The sequence below is a fragment of the Paramisgurnus dabryanus genome, chromosome 1 (genome assembly GCF_030506205.2).
Source record: "Paramisgurnus dabryanus chromosome 1, PD_genome_1.1, whole genome shotgun sequence".
Lineage (NCBI taxonomy): Eukaryota > Metazoa > Chordata > Actinopteri > Cypriniformes > Cobitidae > Paramisgurnus > Paramisgurnus dabryanus.
The window spans coordinates 14,768,854-14,791,952 of NC_133337.1; the positions used below are offsets into that span (position 1 = coordinate 14,768,854).

General features: G+C 35.0%; 1 protein-coding gene across 3 annotated transcripts in view; it reads left to right on the forward strand.

The window, feature by feature from the left end:
• Positions 1–1,328: 1,328 nt before the first annotated feature.
• sfmbt2 (Scm like with four mbt domains 2) overlaps positions 1,329–23,099 on the forward strand; it is a 54,466-nt gene continuing 32,695 nt past the window's right edge. For 2 of the 3 annotated variants that reach the window (XM_065269218.2, XM_065269219.2), the window contains exons 1-4: positions 1,329–1,483; positions 8,081–8,175; positions 8,834–9,074; positions 16,309–16,329. In XM_065269218.2, the coding sequence (XP_065125290.1) occupies positions 8,083–8,175; positions 8,834–9,074; positions 16,309–16,329 (355 nt within the window). In that variant the 5' untranslated portion in view covers positions 1,329–1,483; positions 8,081–8,082. The remainder of the gene's footprint in view (positions 1,484–8,080; positions 8,176–8,833; positions 9,075–16,308; positions 16,330–23,099) is intronic. The other variant, XM_065269220.2, reaches the window with a different exon arrangement.

A 23,099-nucleotide genomic window follows, 5' to 3' on the forward strand; every position in this document is an offset into this window, starting at 1 on the left:
AGAAAGAAAAGATTTGTTTTGACCATCTGCATGCTAAAGCAATTTTAACAAGACCCAAAAAGTAACACGAATGTCATGTGTTTTTAACTTTACGTATAACTACAACAGTATAAGTATTGACCCACATCGTCTCTCTTTCCACAAGGTCGCTTCTTCAGCAATGGTAATCTGTCCCTGGACGTGCCAGTCACAGTCTCATACTGTAGATTAAGCTCAAGGAAGGAGCCATCTGTTACTGTAACACTACTATGCGGAAGTGTGTGTGGGTTAGGGTGTTGATGATTTAGTTGATAAACTAACTTCCTCTGGCTTCCCAGTCCTACAAGATTCCTTAGTCTGCACATATTTTGCACTGTAGGAGTGAACTGTAGACTCAAGCATATCAATTAACATCTCATTCGATTTATTCCAAGTTACAGCAATAAGCATCGTTACCACTGGATGGCAACGTTACATCGAGGACGATTTGTGCATTGAATTTTTATGTCTGAATTAAGATATTAATTCTAGTATTGAAAATACGTTTGCTGATTATTTTTTACATTTATAAAGATAAATTAGTGTGATGACTACGTATTAAGACAATAATGCAATTTTTGTTATATACTTATAGCGTAATATATTTTATTTATATGTTTGTGAAATTTAACGAGGGCATTAATTGGGAATTAAAAAAATAATAAAACTAACAGTAACAGTTTTTAGTTTTAACTTAGCTAACAACTAGCTCTTGTTTGTGATTATCACAAAAATTTCACAGGTACCAAGATTAAGAGTAGACATGCAAAACAAACTTGAACTTTAAATGACAAAAAGTTATTATTTTTAAGTAATTTCATTTTATTGTTGTAAAAAATTACAACTTTACATTACGCAGGAAAATGCGGAATTTGAAACACAAATGTTAATGCAGTCAAATTATTGTGCAAGTGTGAAGAAATAATCAAACAGATGATCAAGATTGAAAAACAAGTTAGATTGCAACAGCAGCCCATTCTTGTTTACGCTGTCTGTGTCTTAAAACACAGTGAGTTGCCTAAATAGACTGTATTTGGTCACCAAATTTAGACCGCATTACAAGCATCAAAATGTCCAAAGACCGTAATTAAAAAACTGCACGCCCCACTGATCCCCAAATGCGGAGCACGCGCCTATGAATACCTCTAATTTTGCCCGTGCAGGGAGCTCGCAAGGTTTTGAGACACGGCCAGTGAGTTTCCCCACATGAGGGAGGCGGAGGCTTTGGCCCACTTCTATTTATAATGGGCTGAACAAATTTTGCAACTGTAAAGGTCAATGAAGGAGTCGGCTTGAAAATAATCTGTAGATGTTGAGACATGCGCAGATGCGGGATGATGCCATATTGGACTTGAGTATTCAGCTGAGAGAGACACACACACACTCATACAGGACACACACCGCTCCTGCTTCAACCAGATCACCGGATCACTCAATTCAGATAGACGGAAAAAACTCGCATAAGGTAAAAACTACATCAGCAGCTTGAACTTCATTTAGTAATAATGATCGTTGTTGACACGGACTCGCGCTTCTCTACGCGAATTTCCGCATAGAGACGCTTTTTCCTGATTAAAAACATTTGGAGGTTGTTTGTAACAGTCAGAAATATACAGCAGCAGTCTGCTTAAGAGTTGTTGAAATGGTCCGACAAATGATATCGCGTTATTTGTAGCTACATATTACACGAATATTGAGCGAATGTAGTTTCGATTTTACCGATAAACAAATTTACGATCTAGGAAATGTCCCTGAAAATAACATTTATGTAACATGAGATATTTTCGTTAACGCGTTCTTCCTCAAAACGTCCCTCTCTGTGTTGCTATTGACTTTATTTTCAACTACCATTTGACCTCCTTTCGTTTTGAAAGGACAAAATGTTGACGCGTTAATGTCAACGCTTAAGTTAACGCCGTTGGACGGTGTTTATATAAACGTTATTGACCGTCACGAGCTGGTCGGCTTACGTGATTCAGGTGCGCTAAACCGATCCGAGATCCTCGTTCCTCATGTGTCAAATCCACTCTCAACATGGCGGGTTAAGGTGTGTTAAAACTGCCATGCAAAACCTTTGAAGAAGGAAAAAATAAAACCGCGTCGATTACGCGTCCGGTTTTAGTTTCTTTCACTGCACCTGGACGTGCTTTAATGAATTAAATTTAAAGTTGTAGTTTGGTGACGTCTGTGGAGTTTTTTTCCGCTGCAATACTTCAGAGTGTATGAAGTACAGTAGTGTATCCGCGGTCACGCACACACACATGCTCATACTATATTTCCTGTTTCGCTTTGTGCATTCTTCGCCCTGTATGGACTGATAATGGCGAAATAAAACGATGATAAACTTATTAAATTTACGATAAGCGTAAAACCTCACCCAGTTTTAAAGGACAATGTTATTAAGATTGTAAAAGCTTTGGTGAATGCATAAACCAACCTAGTTTCGTTTCCTTATCAAGAATAATATATTAAATAAATCAATTGTCGGCTAAACACAAGCATTTGGAATTTTACCCATGCATTTATATGGGTAGGTTAAATTATGCTAGTAATGAAGGAAAATAAAGCCAAACGTTTGATGAAGAAAATCTATTTTTTTCGTTCCTGTAAATGGCCATTCTGGCCAGAAGAGGTGTTTATGTCTCTTTATATGTCGCTGGTTTTATTGTGTAGACTGTACAAATATTAGACCGACAGGTATTTAAAACATCCTTTAAACATGTCAATACGCAATTCATCTATTCACGCCACCTAAATACCAATGACATTTGCGCATGTCAATCGATTTCTCACGTGTTAAAATGTGCTGAATAATAGCTTGCCTGTGTGTTCGCTTTGATAAGGCTTGCTGTTTGAACACACTGCACATCCACAGTAGAGCAAGACAGCCTACTTTTCATTGACGTTACAATCTAAGTGCACGAGCAAGGCCATGCGCGCACCACGACACCTGTTACGTAACATGTAAAAAACCGTGAAGCCACATTTAAAGCATCCTTAAATACATACACCCTGTCGCACGCACGGACTCGTTGATGTGGGGTGTGAGTGATGTTATGGGATATGTCGCAGGGTATCGGATAGTTTATCCTATAGGGTCGCGAAGATCTAATGACGGTCGCTTGTTCTGTTCTGCGGATTGAATGAAGCAATTTACATACAGTTCATTGTGACGTATACGCCCTATTATCATCGAGGACGTCACAATATCATCGTAATCCATAAAACGTTCTAAGATTTGCGATATAAACAGATAAACGGGAATAAGAGCCATGTATTGTGATGCTGGACCTTGCAGTAAAAGAAATAATAGGTTGTCATGCCTGTTTATATCATCAGTTACATTCCGCATGGTCAGATCACCAGAGTAGTATATTATGAACTAAATAGTTTTAAAGGTCATCAAAGTTGTATTTCCTTTGAATGATGTTGTGGGGTTTTTATTGCTTTCCATGGTAAAGAGTAGTTAACCAGGTAGTTTTTCATATGTTGCTTTTGTTTTTGAGAGGTGAAGTCATCAAATGCACTATTAGATGATGTCATCAGGAAATCTGCAAAAAGTTTATCATAGACAGATTAACAATTCCGCTCTCCAGGTTCTGTGATTAAAATGGATTTTGAAATGTGTCCGAGACAAATGGCAGAGCCATTTATTTTAATAAGAAAAGCAGTGTTAGATTGTGCTCTCATAATCCTTTAATTCCCCTTCCAAAATTTAATAAGTCCTAGATTAGCATGAAAGAGGGCATCTGGCTCAATCGGAGCTAAATGATAGTACATCCTGCATAGAATCTGGATTTATTCTGAAACAGTCCACATTAGATTAAGGTTGATAATTCACTTTAATCCCTCAACTTTAGTCTGGAGGTGTCTTTCCACCCACATGCTCAACTGTGTTTGAACCACAAAAAAACCCACAAAGCAGTCCTGGAGTTTTATTTAGTCAGTATTTTCATGCTGAAACACAATGGCAAAAGAAAGTATTTGTATAAAACTTTTTTTGTGTTATATCTTATCTGATTTTCTCATTAGACAGTAGATACTCAATATAATTAATTACAGTTGCAAATAAATAAGATTTAAGTTATTTTTGTCAATGATTAATGAAATTAGAATTTTCCCTGCAATGTTTTTCTCTCTGTAGAATTTTAACAATTTTAAGAGTTTCATGAGAAAGGATTGCATTTTTATGACAGGGCTTTTGGAAGCAGTTTTTTATGAACCATTGGAGAACAACTTTTCTTAATTTACAAGCCACAAAAGTCAAATTAAATCCCTGTCATTTCGGTTTCTGCTTTGTTTCTCATCATTTGTAATCAAAACACTGCCAGATAGACTGACAGCACTTATATTTTTTCTTAGGAAATGGTCTGTTGTTTGACACACGCACACACACACACACACAGCCATCATGGCAAATATTGAGTGAGTCATTCGCAAGGAAGTGGTTTCAGTGTTAAAGTGCACTTCTCATTCTTAGTATCTGAAACCAGGACTCCCACAGAATAAAAGTACTGATGTCGCAAAGTATGCATACTTTAATTCAGGTCTTATTTGCAATTAGCATAAGCAAGCCTGAATATAAGGGAAAGTGGTGCCAGGCATATTTCCTTTAGTTGTTGTTTGAAAACTTTGAACCAAAAACAACTAGTGTTTACTGAAAAAGGCAATAGAAGCAGAGGCAACACCATCAAGCATTAAAGGGATAGTTTACCCAAAAGTAAAAATTCTGGTCATCATTTACTCAGCCTCATGTTGTACTAAACCTTTTCTACTGAACACAAAAGTAGAACACAAAAGTTCACTTCCATTATATTTGTTTTCCCTACTACAGAAGTCAATGGGTACCTTCAACTGTGTGCTTACCATCATTTATCAAAATATCTTCTTTTGTGTTCGACAGAATAAAGAAACTCAAACAGGTTTTGAAAAAACATGAGGGTAAATAAATTATAACAGAATTAAAATGTTTAGGTGAACTATCCTTTGAAGAATATCATCAATGCTATCAGTTACTCACATACAAGACTCTGATGACATCACAAGGGCATAAGATGCAAATCACAGCCAATAAGAGAGCAGAATAGACCTTTTTCAAATTCAATTGAATGACTTCAGCTTACCGACATCAGCAGTACAATTTACAGTACTGTGCAATCTTAAAAATAAAGGTGTTAAAAAGGTTCTTCACAACCATGCCACAGATGTACTATTTCTGGCAGGTCCGGATTAACACAATGTAGTAGTCCCATAAGGTGACTACATTTGAAGTGAGTGAGCTGTGTTAAGTTGTGTTTAACTTCACGTGGGGCTACGTAGAACCATGGTTAGATTAAATGAGTGCATGGTAACATAAAATGATTGATGCGTCATGCAAATGAGTGGTAAAAACCTGGTCGCGCATTATAGCCTCTAGAACTTTCACTACAAAGTTTATGCAACAGAAAGATTTGGATGTTTAAGGTTCTTTATGGAACCATATAGCTCAGGAAAGAACCTTTTAGGAACCTAAGAGTGTACATATACCCTTATTTTTTTATTCCTTATTTGTGTAAAAAATGGCATCTACCTTAACTAGTCCACTGGTTTCCAGTAAATAATTCATCCAACCAATACAAGTCTAACTTCAATACAATCAAGAAAGAAAATAAATCTTATATGTATAGCTCCATGTTATAGCTCAAATATATATATTTGAACTATAACAGTATTTTTTGTGAAATATAAGGGTATTATAAGTAACAAACTGATAACTGCATCTATTTTGAATGGGCAAAAAAAATCAAAAATTGATATTGTTAACATGTTACAAAATGTATGGTACAATTATTGTCAATAGTGCAAATGATTGTGTGATAAGTTATGTGTTAACAATTTTCTTAAATACTTACTCGAAGAAGTAAGTATAGAAACAAAAATCTCCATAAGACATTGAAAGGATCCAGACGTTTGCCCTCCTCTGGTTTTATATGTAGTACTTGTGCTCAATATTATCAAGTTACATACATAGGACAGTATATGCAAAACATGTAATGTAAGTTGGATACACTCTTAAAAAATACTGTTTTTTTTAAAAAAAAGGGACAAATCCAGCTTTTGGGTTAAATTTACCTAGAAAGCAGAGTTAAAGCGAGTTAAAACAAACAACCCTGCATTTTGGGTTAAAAATGACCCAGCATTTTTAATAGTGTAATGACATTCTTGTTTTAAGCAACAGTGCCTTAGAAGGCAACATAAAAATAAATATATATCAAATTGTTCAGGCTTTACTCACTGTATTTTTCTAGATTTTCATGCTTTAACTACTGTTCCTGTGTATTAGATAACTGAGTGCTTTGTCATGAATCATTCTGATATGGGGTTTTTATCAATGTCCAGCACTGACTCATGGGAAACGTAGCAAACTTTTCCATCCAGTTGGATTTTTTATTTGAAACAAGTCACATTTTTGAGATAAATGACCTATGAAGTTACCTTTAAATGTCAGTGGCATAGACGTCAACCTTCACAACATTCACAACCCATTTAACTTTTGTAATGTAGCACATTCCTTAGTCGAACAACAATTCCATCTACAGAGGATTGGATTGTGAAAAATGAGCATAGCAGAATGGAGGCAGGTTTTTGGAGTCATGGTACCAGTACACTATTGTATCAACTTCAGAAAGCTTGGAATATCACATAAAAAAAATTCTGACAATTAAATTTTTTATTAATTAATAATAAATATTAAAATTTAAACCAGATTTACCATTTTATCATAGAGAACTGTAAGCAAAATATGTGCCAGATAATTTTTTTTTAAATTATTTTATTCTCCATTTAATTTTCAAGGTGATTATGCATCTTCCCTATCAAATTGAAAAATAAAACGCAATTGATGATTTGACAGTGAGTTGAAGGTTTTTTTATCAATGCTCAGGCAATAATGGTGACAAAATCAAATTAAAATGTGGTTCACTTTTTATTTTATGTTCTCTTTCATTTCATGGTTTTCATTTTCAAAGTCAACTTGTATTCAAATTCTATGTAAATAAGTGGGTGGAGTTTACTTGCTCACATAACTGAGCGTGTCTGAGGCAGTGTTGGAAACTTAAAATAAAATAACTTTATTGTCAGTTTGGCCGCTTACAGACACCTTAAGCAATGTTTTTCTACAAAAAAGTGACTAATGAAAAATTGAGCAACTGTTTGGATGAACCTTAGCTTTACATCTGTACACATTCTTTGTTGCTACACATGCCAGGTCTAGCTTTTTCAGAGAAATTCGAATCTCTATTGGCCTCTGTACACTGAGCTGAGAATTCGCATGTTGTAAAGTTGGCAACACTGCCTCAAGACACTCTCCATTACGTGAGCAAGTAAACCCCACCCACTGATTAACATAGAATTTGCATACAAGCTGACTTTGAAAATGAGAATGGAAATAAAAGCATGAAATAAAAGAGAACATGAAAAGTGAACTTAACATTTTAATTAGAGTTTTTGTCACTAATATCACATGAAAAAAGCATTGCAAATATTGATAGAAATTAAATAATGTTTTTCATGTTTGCCTTTAAATTTAAATGTTAAATAATAAATATTTGACAGGAAAGATGCATTATCACCTGGAAAATGAAAATAAATAATAAATCATTTCATTTAATCTTTAAATGTGGCACATATTTCTGCGTACAGTTTGCTTTAGTGAAATGGTAAATTGCAGAAAAAACCTTCCATATGAACCACTTTTATTAAATATATCTGTATATTATTTTTATATTTATTATATATTTTAATATTTACGGTGTATATCCAAAAAATGGGGGTAAACAATTCCTTTATCTTGCGCAACTGTCATAAACAGAAATTGACCGAAGATCTAGGCAGCTCTAAAAATGCACCATACTTTAGGTTATTAAGTGCACTATTGCTTTTTGAAAGGCAAATCGAGCTTGATGGCATGAAATTGAGCTAGTAGCATTTGCATTCAGATACTTAGCCTAATACCCAGCCATAAAAACATCTATAATGTCCCTGTTTAACATGCACATATAACTCTCTGTCTGTCTCCTACCAGTTATGGATTGTGCGGAGGAGGAGGTGGATTTTAATTGGGAGGAGTATCTCGAGTACACTGGAGCCACTGCCGCACCCCACACTTCCTTCAGACATGTAAGGATACACACACACACTTGTATAATGTAGGTTTATGAGGACTCCCCATAGACATAATAGTTTTTATACTGTACAAACTGTATATTCCAGTGTTTCCCAATCCTGGCCTCGAGGTCCCCCTCCGAGAACGTTTTAGATGTCTCCTTATTTAACACACCTGATTTAACTCATCAGCTTATTAGGGAGACATGTTTACCATTTTGGAAAGAGGCTGATAAGTTGAATCAGGTGTTTTCAATAAGGAGACATCTAAAACGTTCTGGGAGGGGGTCCTCGAGGACCAGGATTAGGAAGCACTGGTATATTCTATTCCGTTCCCAAACCCAACAGTTCTCAAATTGGGGGGCGGAGAGATGGTGCCAGAAGTGCACCAGTTTAATGACATTTGATGAAATTAATACAAGAAAACTAAGGCAACTAACCAACACTGTATAATTGAACACGTTTTGTTTAAGTAAAAATCTAATTAGAGATTGTTTTAGGTCATGAATTTTCTTTGGTAGGGGGCACGAAGGGATGTGCCCTACACAAGTGGCACTGCATGCTAAACCTAATAGAAAACTGTAACAAAGAAAAGAAAAGCGGTAATAAGTCATGGGGACACAATGCTACATTCCTGAAAATGACTGATATAGCACCTGATTGGACCTTACAGGTGGAGATCAGTCTTCAAAGCAGCTTTCAGCCTGGAATGAAGCTTGAAGTAGCCAATAAAGGCAGCCTGGATACATACTGGGTGGCTACTATTATAACCACATGTGGTCAGTTGCTATTGTTACGCTACTGTGGCTATGGCGAAGACCGCAAGGCGGACTTCTGGTGCGATATCATGACAGCCGAACTTCATCCTGTCGGTTGGTGCGCTCAGAACAACAAAACGCTTCAACCACCTGAAGGTAAGGCACGAATGTAAAGACCAACAATGCATTCAAATACGTACGTCTATTCAAAGTCAGATTAAGTATATGCTTGAACAGTGCTTCTAAACAAATTCTAAATGTCTAAACCCACACCTCATATTTCTTCTCTTATTTCACCACCCATGTCTTGTTTGTTTTGATAAACAGCACAAATGGTTTAATTCAACTGAACAAACAATGCAAAGTTGTATGAAAACACTCCTCTTGTTTGAATAATCCCTCAATGGATGTCCTCCAATATGCTTTCATAAGCGCCCATCTACATTTTGTTGGTAGCATTTTGGTAATGTTAAGTTTCTATTTGTTAAGTTGTTTATTAGCTAACATGAACTAACAATGAACAATACATTTATTGCCCGTAAAAAATTAATGTGACAGTTGTTCATCGTTTTTTTTTTTTTTTTTAGTTTGTTGTGTTTTAAAGGGACATTCCACTTTTTTTGAAAATATTTTTTTCCAGCTCCCTTAGAGTTAAACATTTGTTTCTTATGGTTTTGGAATCCATTCAACTGATCTCCGGGTCTGGCGCTAGCCCTTTTAGCATAGCGTAGCACAATCCATTGAATCTGATTAGGCCATTAGCATTGCGCTAAAAATAACCAAAGAGTTTCGATATTTTTCCTATTTAAAACTTGATTCTTCTGTAGTTACATTGTGTACTAAGACCGACAGAAAATTAAAAGTTGTGATTTTCAAGGCAGATATGGCTAGGAACTATACTCTCATTCTGGCGTAAAAATCAGTGACTTTGCTGATGTAACATGGCTGCAGCAGGCGTAGTGATATTACGCACTGCCCGAAAATAGTCCCCTTGGTTACTTTTAATAGAAAATGAATTGCTAAACGTTGACTAATATTAATAAATGCTTATTACACCTGAGATACACCATAAGACCAGCCATAATTCTGTACTGGATGTTTTTTTGCTCCCTAACATGCTTTCGACAACTTTTGTTTTTTTCGTACGAAAAATCTTGATTGTGTTTTCTTTTTGTCTATTTTAGTATAATGCCTGATAACGTACTGTTTATACACACATACGGTTAATTTGTTAAACTGTAACCCTGGTAACTGCTGGTTTACCATCTACTTTAGAGAGTGATTTTGTGCTTTTATTCAGCCCGTCTGGTGGTTTATTTATGTCTAGGTGTTTTATTTTAAGGTATTTTTGCAAAGCTGAAGTCAGACCACTCTGTTTTTACCTTTAAATCCTGAAATTATGGAAAATGATAAGTATTACAATGTAATGTAATGTAATGGTACATTATAGAACAATTCAATTTAACTTAAAGCAAAAATAACTTTTGATGCCACAAGTATCTTTGATCATTGTGCTTAAAATGCAGTTATTCCCTCCAATTTCAAATGGTTAAAGCCAATTAAGCCTGGTAACAAGAAAATACTTTTTCAAAATTTCCTGTCTGTTGTTTAAAGAAAAATCTATCAGAATCAGCCAATTTGCTTGTAAAAATTCGGCAACCAAAATCAGCCATAAAAATCACGATCGATGCATCAGTGAGTAAATCGTTATTGTTAATGTAGTTGTAAAAAAAAGTATTGTATAATCTTGTTAACTCATGTAGTTAACTAATGTTAACAAATGAAATATCGCTGTAAATCGTTACCATTACATTTTAAAATAGCATTTGTTACTAGGGATCCTCTGATCAGGATTTTTGCAGCCGATACCGAGTACAATCGCCATGTTCTGTTACAGCTGCCAAGTCTGAGTAAATTACCAAAATCTACTCAGGGTTGGGTTATTTCAGGTTGGTGGATAGTTTAGGAGTTGGCATTATTTTCCAAACAAAATCATGGGAGATCAAGCAATAATTTGGTCTGTGTGTACTCTTTTTGGTTAATATTTGTATTACCCCATAAAGCAGATTTATTGCTGTAGATTAGAACAGACTATTATATTTTGAAATTATTGGACATATCAGTCTGTGATGTTGATTTTACATTGTAAAAAATACATGTTAAGTAAATAACCTTTTACACTATTAGAAAACAAATAATATGATATTTGTTTGTAATTCTGCATACAGCAATTTCCAGAAAGTATACAGACTTAAAGTTGTGACCTAACACCCCAGGCCACAGTTAAGACCAATTTAGGCTTAAGTGCATCCACTGCGGTATTGTGGTGCAGTTAAACTAGACTTGCTTACACAAGGGCCTCCAACAGGGTTAAAAATAATTTTACACTGCAGCTTGTATCATGCTTAACAGCTTAACATCAGGTTATTAAGTCAGTCAGCTACTGATGCCGTTATGACGATCTGTTTGAAAGGTTTTCTCCATTCGTGTTGTAAGTGGTATAGTAAGCCATTTAATTCCTGTGGAGCCAGATGTCTTATGGATGCCATAAAACAGGTTTCAGGCCTAGTGCGTAACGTATAAAGTTTCGGGCCACTTGCTGTGCTAGTTCTTCACATGTGTTTTATACATTACAAACTTTAACTTTACATTTCTGTGATGTTTACACATTGGTGTTGCAGATTCCTTTGATTTAAATATGACACCCTGGTATCTAGCTGGCATACCGTGCTACACGCGTTATTTGCCTCAAACGCATTTCCATGCAAGTTGAAAATATTCTACTCAAGTGGAAAATGCATCAAGGTGAAGTTATATCCCGCGAGTAATCTAGAGCGAGGAAGGCGATGCTTTGCATTTGGTGTGTATGCAGCATAAGAAAACACTATGTAAGAGGAAAAGTAAAGGATATTTAACCCTTAGAAAATCTCTTGACCTCAAAATCCAATCAGATCACGTTTCACAGCACAAATCAAATATGGTGGAACGTTCTCATTGGTAATTACGTGTCTTGTGACAATACGCTATGACATCATAAAGCACATGACATACAAGAACCAGTTCATAGAGTGCTGCAGGGATGACGTATTTGTGTATGCCAACCCTGGAAGTTAGCGGGACACTGGGTTCTCGCTCTAAAAGCCCATACATTTTTCCCATAGACCTTTGGATTACTGCAAAAAATAAGCTCTGTGTTTAACAAAAGTTTATGACACTTGTACTTTTTGTTCAACAAGATAATCTTCACAGGTGAACACAGCCTTTATGAGTTTTGAAGTCATCACATTTTATTTAATTTTATAGTATGAATAGTCTTTTAAGCGGGGGAACCAATGTCCCACAAAATTACGAGGTTGGCTACAAAAATACATCATCCCTGCAGTACTCTATTGTTGCCATATTTGATTTAGGTCGTATGAAAGGTGATGCTGTATCAGTTGGCTGCCTTTAGGGCTCTAAATGGGGTAACCAGATTATTGAGACACACATTATAATGTATTTCATTTCACAAACCTTTGGCTTATTCGATTGTGTTTGTGCTCATTTGTTCATGTGATTGTGTTACCACTCTATCCAGAAAATCATGAGAAAGAAAAATCTTTTTTTTAACGTATCCTAGAAGAATCTGGCCATACTTGTTTTGATCTTATCAGAGAAAAAAAAAGATTTTGACTGTAAATGTATTTTGGTTGACAGACAGGTATAACTGAAGTTTGGCTAATCCCATTTTTTTTTAATGTTGATTCATATGGGACTGGTTGGCTTAGCACCATTGAAATGGAATAACTTTATTGCAAAACATTGATAAGTCACAATGGACAGTGTTATGCGTCAGTAGCGCATTCAAACTGTAGTTTTCAAATATGTTTATATACTTAACCTCACACAGTCATGCGTGTCCAAGGTGACCTTTTTATATTTAGTAAATGCTGCAGAATTATAAGAAGTTTGCCATTTTAGGACTGTTTGTTGTAATAGATCATTTATTTAGATACTTATCTAATAGCTCTTAACATATAATTATCCTATGACTTAAACACAAGTATTGTATTTATATTTGTCGCTCATACACTCTTAAAACAAATGTGTTAAAATAACCCATCTTTTGTCTAGTTAAGGGCAACACATCTAGTGTGTTGTACTTAAAACATCTCTGTGTTATTTTTGGAACAACACACTTTGTGTTGTTTTAACACATCTAAATAGGATAACACAAAACAGTGTGTTAAAATTAACACATACTTTCTTAGAGTGTACCTACGTCTACACTGCTCCAAAAATGTTTATCAAACATTGTTAAAAACATTTAATTTATTGTTCTAAATGAAACAAAACTTTTTATGGCATAGTGGGACAACAAATAATAAATGTAATGTAAGTAGTCGATTATAGTGTAAATGTGGATAAATACAGCCGTGGCCAATTATTTTGAAATGACAGCAAATGTTGTTTTGCAAAGTTTGCCGTTCAGTTGTAGTGGTGTTGATTCTAGCAAGCCCTCCAGAAAAGTGTCTTAGGTTGTTTTTGCAAGCATCTTATTACATCCTACAGTTACATTTTAAGCTTCTTTAAAAAGGTGTGTTGACTTGTCTTAAAAAAAAGACATTGTAATGTTGCCTGCGTCCTCAAACGACATAATGTTTGACCATCACTATACCGATCAATTTGTATCAGCGACTTACAGTACATTCAAGGTATGCTTTTTATCAGTACGTGTGTTCATGGGATTGAACCCATAATCTTTTGGCGCTTTTCCATTGCATAGTACCCCACGGTTTGGGTTGGGTCCGCTTACTTTTGTGAGCTTTTCCACTGGGTGCACTATGTAGTACCTGATACTTTTTTTAGTACCACCTCGGTTGGGGTTCCAAGCGACTGGAGCAGATACCAAAACGTGACGCAAAAAACACTGTAGATCACTGATTGGTCTGAGAGAATCGTCACTACCAGCGTCATCGCTATAATATAAAAAATTAGCTTTTTCGTGCTAGCTTGCTCTGTCTCAAGCAAACATGTTGTCATCTGTGCTCTCCTGTAAGTTCCCAAACTCCCTTTTAGTGATGAAAAACATCCACAGGTTGAGAATCAGGACTTGCAGTTTATGGTGGGACATTCACATATATGCTTAAATGCAACCTAAATGAGGCTCAGCGGAGCGTGTCAACTGATGCCACGGGTGTTTGAACAGAAACTGTCATGTGAGACGAGGTAGTGATAAACGCGATGTGCAAACATCTATTTGTGGTGGTCAATTTTAATTTTGTGGTGGATTGAGAAATAAATAAATGTATGGGAATGTACAATGACGCTATCACTTGTACGATGTCACAGCAGTAGGCAGCGCAAATATAACAACACGCCAATAATCCCTCCCACTCCAAAGTGTTACTAAACTCGATGGAAAAGCTAACCAAGCCAAAGTGAGGTGAGCTGACCAGACCTGACCCAAACCAAACCGTGGGGTACTATGCGATGGAAAAGCGTTAAAATGGTGCGTAGGTTTGAAATGCTAACGCAGTGAGCTATAGGAGATTGTCATGCATATTAAATGCCACATTGCATTAAAGGTGCAGTGTGTAAATTTTAGCGGCATCTAGTGGTGAGGTTGCAAATTGCAACCAACGCTCAGTCCACCGTTCACCGAAATGCAAACATGTCATTGTCGTTAAGGGCTGTTGTAGAAACATGGTGGCACAAAATGGCGACTTCCATGTAAGGGGACCCGCGGGGTATGTAGATAAAAACAACTTACTTTAAGGAAATAAAAACATAATGGTTCATTATGAAAGGTCTTTATACACCACTGATAATATAGTTTGTATATTATATTGCATTTTTGATTCTTCTAAAAGTTACACACTGCGCCTTTAAGGCAAAAGTTTCTGGGGTATTGCTTGTTGCTGATGGTTCGTATTTGAGGAAAGTGAGAAATGACCTAAACCCATTGTGCATTTAAATCAATGCAAAAAAAGTTAATTGGCCAAACAGATTAACTTTATCACAAGAAGCCTAATATCTATAATCCCATCTTTAGCACATGAGAAAAAGTAAAATTTCAAGATATTCAATTGAACTCAAATTTTTGTAGTGCTTTTCACAGCTTTGCATTGTTGCAAAGCATCTTTACACTAAATACATATTAGTGCAGACAGTGTACTGTAAAAAATCTCGGCTGCCTTAAACTTTTTTGTTAAATAAACTCGGATTTAGAAGTCATCTCAACTTACTATTCTTTATCTTGAGATGAGTTGTTGAACTTATAAAATGAAGTTGAAATTTTTCAACTTTATTTTATAAGCAACTCATCTGTAGTTATATCAACTCATCTCTAGTCAAGATAAATAATAGTAAGTTGAAATTACTTGTAAATCTGAGTTGATTAAACAAAAACAAACAAATAAGGCAGCAAATAATTGTTTATGGTGTGGAGACATCATAAAAAAAAACAAATTTATGAAGAATGCATATATTATTCAATGTTTTTCATAACATTACAATAGCAATACTAACTGTGAATAAGTGTACACTGTAAAAATGATATCATGTGAACATAATTTGTTAAGTTAAAGTAACAAAAAATATAAAAATTAAACAATTTCAACTTGTTTTTCAAAAGTCAAAACTTTCAAGCACAGGTTGAATTGATTTAAAGGAACAGTATGTAAGAAATTTATATCAATTAATCATTAAATGGCCCTGAAATGTCACTAGACATTAAGAAATCCTTTTCATTTCAAATACTTATATCACTGACAACAGCAGTCCGGCCAGGATATTGTCATTTAAAAAGTGGAGTTGCAGCCCTCAACTGATGTTTATGTTGTCGTTTGGTATATTGGCCACCAGCTGTGTGATTGCAGTACCAGTTTTAGCCACACGTTTTGTGATTGCAATACCAGTTTTGGCCACAATCCTACATACTGTTCCTTTAAGTTGTTTTAAGTCATGTTGCATTTTTTTTACAGTGTAGGTTTGTTATCAGATCTTTCAATTTATAGCGCTATTAACCAAATATGTGTATCAAATTAAGATGTATATTAGCAATACTAGCTTTAAAAATAATTGTCTGTAAGATTCATTTAGATTTCAATTTGAATTCAACTATACTGTATTTAAACACCTAATTAAAGGGTTTGATGACTGTGTGCTTCCCTGTGCTCATGTTCTTAAGTTTAATCAAATGCTTTATGAAAAATCATTATCAACATAAGAATTAAATCGGGCACCTTAAAGCAAATGTTAGTTATCACAGTTAATTAGATTTTATAGTGTGTAAAAAAATTTTGATTGGTTATCCTCAAACAAAGCATCACGTACATTTTTACATATGTGTGTGTGTTTAGTCTGTGTATTTGTTGGTCATCTCTGTTCCTGTCTGTTTGTTTCTCAGATAACGTTTACCTCAGAGCAGGTAAGCCGAGCTTCCTTGTCTTTCTTTGTTGCCATTTCATAGGCTAAGGGCGTAGGTTTGGTTTTAACATTGGTAGAGACATTGTGAATTTAATTAAACTATGCAGAAGTCTATAGAGTGATATTGGCTGTTATACACGATGTAATTCTTCTTGTTTAGCAAGAGTATTTATAGATGTAAGTACTTCTCCACTACCTTTTCAAGCAATACAATGATGTCTAAGGAAAAGTTCACCCACAAATGTTAAATCTCTCATAATTTACTCACTCTCATACCATTGCAGGTGTATATGACTTCCTCACTTTAGCTGAACACAAACAGACTCCAGTGGTTTAAAATGTTTCGTGAGTAAATGATGAGACACTTTTATTTTTGGGGGTGACCAATTCCACTGACCTCAATATGGATACAGCTCTTGTTTATAAAATGTGATATGATTTCATGAAACTTGTTAAAGAGAAATATTGATACAGGACTGTCTGTTGTAGGTACAAACATCCCCAGTATCCTAAAGAGGACATACTATAACCTACACATTGTACAAGGGGAAAAGGGGGCCCACCAATAAAACTTTTAACATGGGCCTTGGGAATATACGAGTGCTTGAGCACAGTTTAGAGTCAGATAGACACAGCTAGAATGGAAAAATGTTTTTGATTTTGTGTAAAGCGATATTTCATCAAATAGTCCAGGAAATACACTATAAATTCTGCTGGGTTATTTTTTAACCAAATGCTGGGTAAATATTGGACAGAACACATGTTGGGTTATAGATAAACCTATGCTGGGTTGTTGTTAACCCAACTATGAGTTGAAACAACACAGCATAGGTTTATTTGTTAACTTAACCTGTGTTGTGTCCAATATTTACGCAGCATTGGGTTAAAAATAACCCAGCAGAATTTTGAGTGTACAGTACTGTGTGCATAACCATGGTCAGTTTAACGCGATATTAAATATGTGTTCTGCATTTGTCATACCACGTAAAAAAATGTGTTAAAAAACCTAAATAAATAAAATCTTAAGCAGGGTTCTCTGCTCTCAAACGCTGTAGGCGTGTCCACTGTTGGTGCTGAAACCACACCCACTTGCCAAGTTTTGGACAAAGAAGTTTTAAAACTTGATTTCTGTGATGTTGCTATTTTCTAAAAATAAACATTAAGTTAATTTCAGGAATAGGAATAGGGTTTAAAAAACAGGGTTGCAAATAAGTATACATTAGGGTCGTTTGGTAGCACTTTACATTACAGATCGGTAATAAATGGGTAATGTTATGAAGTAAAAAATATGTAAAATATACGTAATGTCATGGTAATATTATTTTTAAAAACCTGAAAAACCTAAACGTTTATCATTTCAGTAAGTACATACTCACTACAGTTATAACCATTTTATTTTACCTTTAAATCAACACAATTTACATTGTTATTGTCTGGAAACTGCACAGCAATATGTGATTTAAAAATAGTATTACGTATTACCCTACCCAGTCTCACAAAATTATCTACCTATAGTTACGTAATTTTTTTATGTTTTTTCATGATACTGTCACAAATTTCTGCGTTTTCATGATCGTATCACAAATTTCTGTTTATGTGTCATTGTCACGTATTGGTTACTCAACTGCTTTTTCCTATTTTCAAACCATTTTCGCTTCGGTTTAGGGTTAGATTTGGTGTTTGCATAAGGATGTCACTTTAAGTATTGGTTTATACTGTTTTTTCAGATACATTTTTTTATATTTTCTAAATTTTAAACCATTGTTGCCCGGCGTTAGGGTTAGAGTTGGATTTGGTAAGGATGTCATTTTATGTAAATCTATCCCTAAACCAAAGCGAAAATGGTAAGAAATTAGGACAAAACAGTTGAGTAACCAATACGTGAAAATGACACAAACAGAAATTCGTGATACGATCACAAAAAAAACACGGAAATTCGTGACCGTATCAAGAAAAATATAAAAAAATTAAGTGACTATAGGTACGTAATTTCATGTGAATGGACTGGTATTACCATAACATTACCCAGTTATTACACAAGTGTTACTGGTCGTTTAGTAAATGCTAGTTGTGGTTAAATGTTGATGTGTAGTTTTTAATAAACCCATCATTATTATTTTATATTTTTATATATTCTATATATTTTATTATTATTATTATTATTATTATTATTATTATTATTATTAGCTTGTTTAATTTTTTTCTTACAATAACTTGTGTACAGAAACAGTGTTTAATAGCTACACTTTTTAAACATAGTACTGCAATTTAACTTATAAAAGGTGTACTTTAAAAAAGCGTCTGCTAAATGACAAAATGTAAATGTAATGTAAAAGTGTTACCAGTTTTATAGATAATAATTAACATATTTGCATTAAACAACTATAATAAAAAATAATAAAATATTGATGCTGCAATTTACATCAAATTTCAGTCACTGTGATCTAATAGAATAGAAATATTGATTATTCAGTAGTTAATTTCCAACTTTTACCCGTCAGTCCCTACTGTTAATACCCAAATCTACGCCCATATCTCAGACGCATGCTTGATCTCTCCCTCTCCCTTTACTTTGGGACTTTCTGCTGTCTCTCATTTCGTTTTTTTCACAGTTTCTTTGTTTTCTTTTATAACACTAACTTTCTTCATGGCTTTTTGATATTTGCGTTCCTCTTGCTTTCCTTCCTTGTTCCTCATTGCTTGTTTACTCAGTTCTGCCTGCGAGATAACGTACCCTACAGTATGTAGTATGAAAGACAGACTGTGAGAAAGAGGTGTTTGAAGTTAATGGTAGAGCAATGTGACTTATTCTAAAACGTATTTGCATGGATTTGAATAGCTGAGACACAGAAGTAATGGCCCTCTCTGGAGGTCACATGTAAAGCTGCTTTGCTTGGAATGCTTTACAAGGTGTATGCACGTATGTCATATACCATGGCATGCATTTTAAACCTACACCTGCTGCTTGGAAAGATTAATATTGCATCATGAAAGTGGTCCATATGACTTGTGTGCTAAATTCGTGTTTTTGTAATAAACAGTTGTCTCTTCTGGTGTAGGTGTCAAATTAAACATGGCATTATAATTCTCAATTATAATGGAAAAACATGACCAAGTTTATCGTAAAAATCTCCTTAGGTTCCTTTAAGTAAAGAGATGAATGTAGGATACATGTAATCTTATTAAATTACGTAAGCCTAAATGTTAAGAAGTGCAGAATTTTGGTATTCAATGTTTGGATTAACTTTATTGCAAAGTCTTTATAGCTGACATGCATCAACTGGCAGTTTAACAATTAACACATGAAAACACTCCCTTACGATTGTATGGTGACTTCTCCCATATACGTCATTGTGTACTTGATGGCTTCAGTCAAATTATGCCACAGCAATTAAGCAGAAATAAGGGGCGTAGGCCTCTTTTTTTAAAGCAGTGCTGACGTAAAGAAATGCTCCGTACAGGTTAAGTTGTATTGATGTGTGGCAGGTGGCCAGATATAACGAATAAAATTATTTGTCCTGATGTTTTAAAAACAACAAAACTGTTAAGAATTAAAGGCACTTACAATAGACTGTTGGGCTAGGTTGTGCAGAGGGTAAAATACATTTCACTCAGGGTGTTTTCACATATAGTTAATTTTAAAAGAAACCAAACCCAGTTCACTTAAAGTGAACCAGAAAAGGAACTATGAATATGACCTCATTCCTTTTGGTGTTCACAATATAGTTCTTTATTTGGCCCTGTTTAGAGCTGAAGTGATCTCTGACCATTTCTTGTTCACATCACAACTTCATAAGAACTCAGACACCAGCTTTCTGTGCATCAGTTGAGTTTGACCCGGCCCTCATTGCTTTCCCATGTCAAAAATAAATTGAACCACAAAAGAACCCATAAGCGAACCGTACCACCTATTTCGCTTTTGGGTCCTTTTAGAGGGGTCTTAGATCACTTGGTTTGTACACATATACACACTGAACTCCTCCGAGAGAGCGTTTGGAGAGCTCAAGCAAACCAGGTGTGAAAACACCCTAACAACATTTTTATTAAAGCATGCACTTCCACTGCCACATGCAGTAAAAATTGTACTTAATTGTAGTATAGGCTTCGTACACATTACAAACTTTCAACCGCATTTAAATGTGGGAGTGAATCCCCTAAATGTTTGTTTCGTCTCTGTATAAAACAAGATTCACTCCCGAAAATGTGATGATTGACGGAGAGATAACCATAGCAACGTTCTGCCGTCTCGCGTGCTTATCACTCACAGCTTTGACCAAAATAATTTAACAGTCTTGGCGTAGTGAATTGTATGCATTTCTAAGGCTGCTCCAGAGCGAGCTGTCTTGCAGTGTTGCCAGGTCCTCATCTTTTTTTTTGTACGTAGAAAGCGATCAAGTTTTTGGTGTTGTTAAAGTGTGAATTTTCCGGTCCCAATATTTGACCTGTGAGGTAAAGCATTTGGATTTATTTCAGTTTATTATTGGATTTTTCTTGTTCACTGTTTTTTTGTGTGCAAAATCTGGCAACACTAGTCTGCAAACGCTTGTGCCTCTGTCCAGGGTAAGAGCTTCTGAATGTGTATATCAAATCTAAGCAATGGTGAGGCTTAACAACAAAGACAAGGTGACGCCGGAGACAGGAAGTATATTACAGGGATGCAGGAAGTATAGCAAGGGAGATGCAGCGTCTCGTTCCCTTCTCAGGGAACAACACTTACATACGTTACCCGAGACGTTTTCATGTGTCAAACACAACTATGCAAAAAAGCATTTTGGTTTGAATCAACATTCGCATACAGAAGACATAAGCATTTAAAGCGAACCGTTTAGCATGTGTGCTTAAAAAGTCTAGAATTATTATGATATTATCTTACACTACACAGGGAATGGATTTTTTTCCAGAAAACTTCTTGCATTAAATAGATTCAAGCACTTTCAATGACCTGTTTTTATGTATATACATTTTCAAAAACTTCCGAGGGCCTTGAATTTTTTCCCACAGATTCACAAACTTTCAAGGATTTCAAGGAACCGTGGGAACCCTGTCTGTCATTTTCTGCACCGCGCAGACAAGACTTTTCCCCATAGGCATTTATTTTTTTTAGAAGAGAGACCTGTCATGTCCATGATGCACGTTTAAACACTTTATTAACTACTAGTTGTTCAGTTCGGTTATGTACACACTATGCAGAGTTTATGTAAATGCGTTTGCCAATACCTGCATTTTGCGGTAGTTAATGCAGTTGTAGAATGCGGTTGTCAGTCCCGTAAATTACTTAACTGTGTGTACAGAACAGGATTAAGCAATAAAAGGTGACGTGACAACCAAATTAATAAGCAGTGTGTACGGTACCATACTAGTATGGAATAATAATAACTAAACATTCGTTTGCAGAATAAAAGCTTTTGTTTGCATCATATGTGTGTGTGTACTATGTATTTTAATGATGCATATATAAATACACACCACACATGCATGTATAATTTTAAGACAAAATACATTTTTATATTAAGTATTCATATTTCTGTGTAATATAAATAAATATTGAATGGCTAAATTGCCCTTTTATCAAGGCCATTTTTTGTCCTTAAATGCCCTTTTGTGAAGTCTTGCCCAATCTTACTATTAGTAAAATTAATGAATAATAATTTAGCAGTAAATAAAATGAGTCACATGGTGACCAATTGACCTTTCACTGGACAATCTCATCCAAAAGATCCCTTGCTTATGCAGCGCGCTCACGCACTCTTACTACTGCACAGTGCACAATACAGGAAGGATCCCCTCGAGTAGGCATTGCGCCATTAAATAAAGCGGTATGCTTGTTCCTTACGGCATTTTTTTATACAAGAATGACGTGAAGAGAGCATGAACAGCTTTTGTTTATATTGTTGTGTGTAGAACGTTAGATGCAAGTAACGTTAGCTACAGCGGCTAACCTTCTACACACAGCATAAACAATGGTGCATGCATTTTTTCTCACTTCTCTCTTGCTGTTTGTGGGAAGAAAAGATTCACAGGCTTCAAGGTTTTTGGTCTTTATGTTATTTGACTAACCTGAAAACTATTCATACTGTGAATTACCCTATAATAACAGTTTTAATTAAAAATCGTAGAGTGCCATAAAAAAGTTTTCAGAATATTGGTAAACATGCTCATATTGATTTTCTAATCCTCTGAATTATCCTTTATAATTGCTGTTTTTATTATTATTTAAATCATTAAAAAAGATTATTTCAGAAAAGGATTAGAATAGAATTATATTTTAAATATGACAAAACAATTAATAAAACTTAATAATATCTTAGTCACAATTGCAATTTATTATTATCACAAAACTGCATACAGTGTAGACCAGGTTGCCCGCACAGAGCCTAATCTTAATTTTAATATTTATTTATGACATCATTTTTTATATTAGCTTTGCCTCTTTTTATGTGTGTTAATATTTTAATCAATAATAAAACATATAATCAAGTAAAATAAAATAAATCAACAAGACAAAAAAGTTTGGAGAAGACTACTGAAACAGTAGCCCTCCAGATTGTTTCATCTATTGTGGTAGCCCTTACTCAACAAAAAGTTTGGAGACCCCTGGTGTAGACAAACAAGACTCTGTCTCACTTTATTTTTGCAAGGGAAAATAAAGAAAAATATTAGACTTAAAATGGTCTTTTTGATATGTGTGTGTCAGGAAGAAATGTTCCATGTGCCCTTACTTTGAGCACCTGCCCCTCCAAAGGCCTCTGTATGGCCCTGGTACACACACAT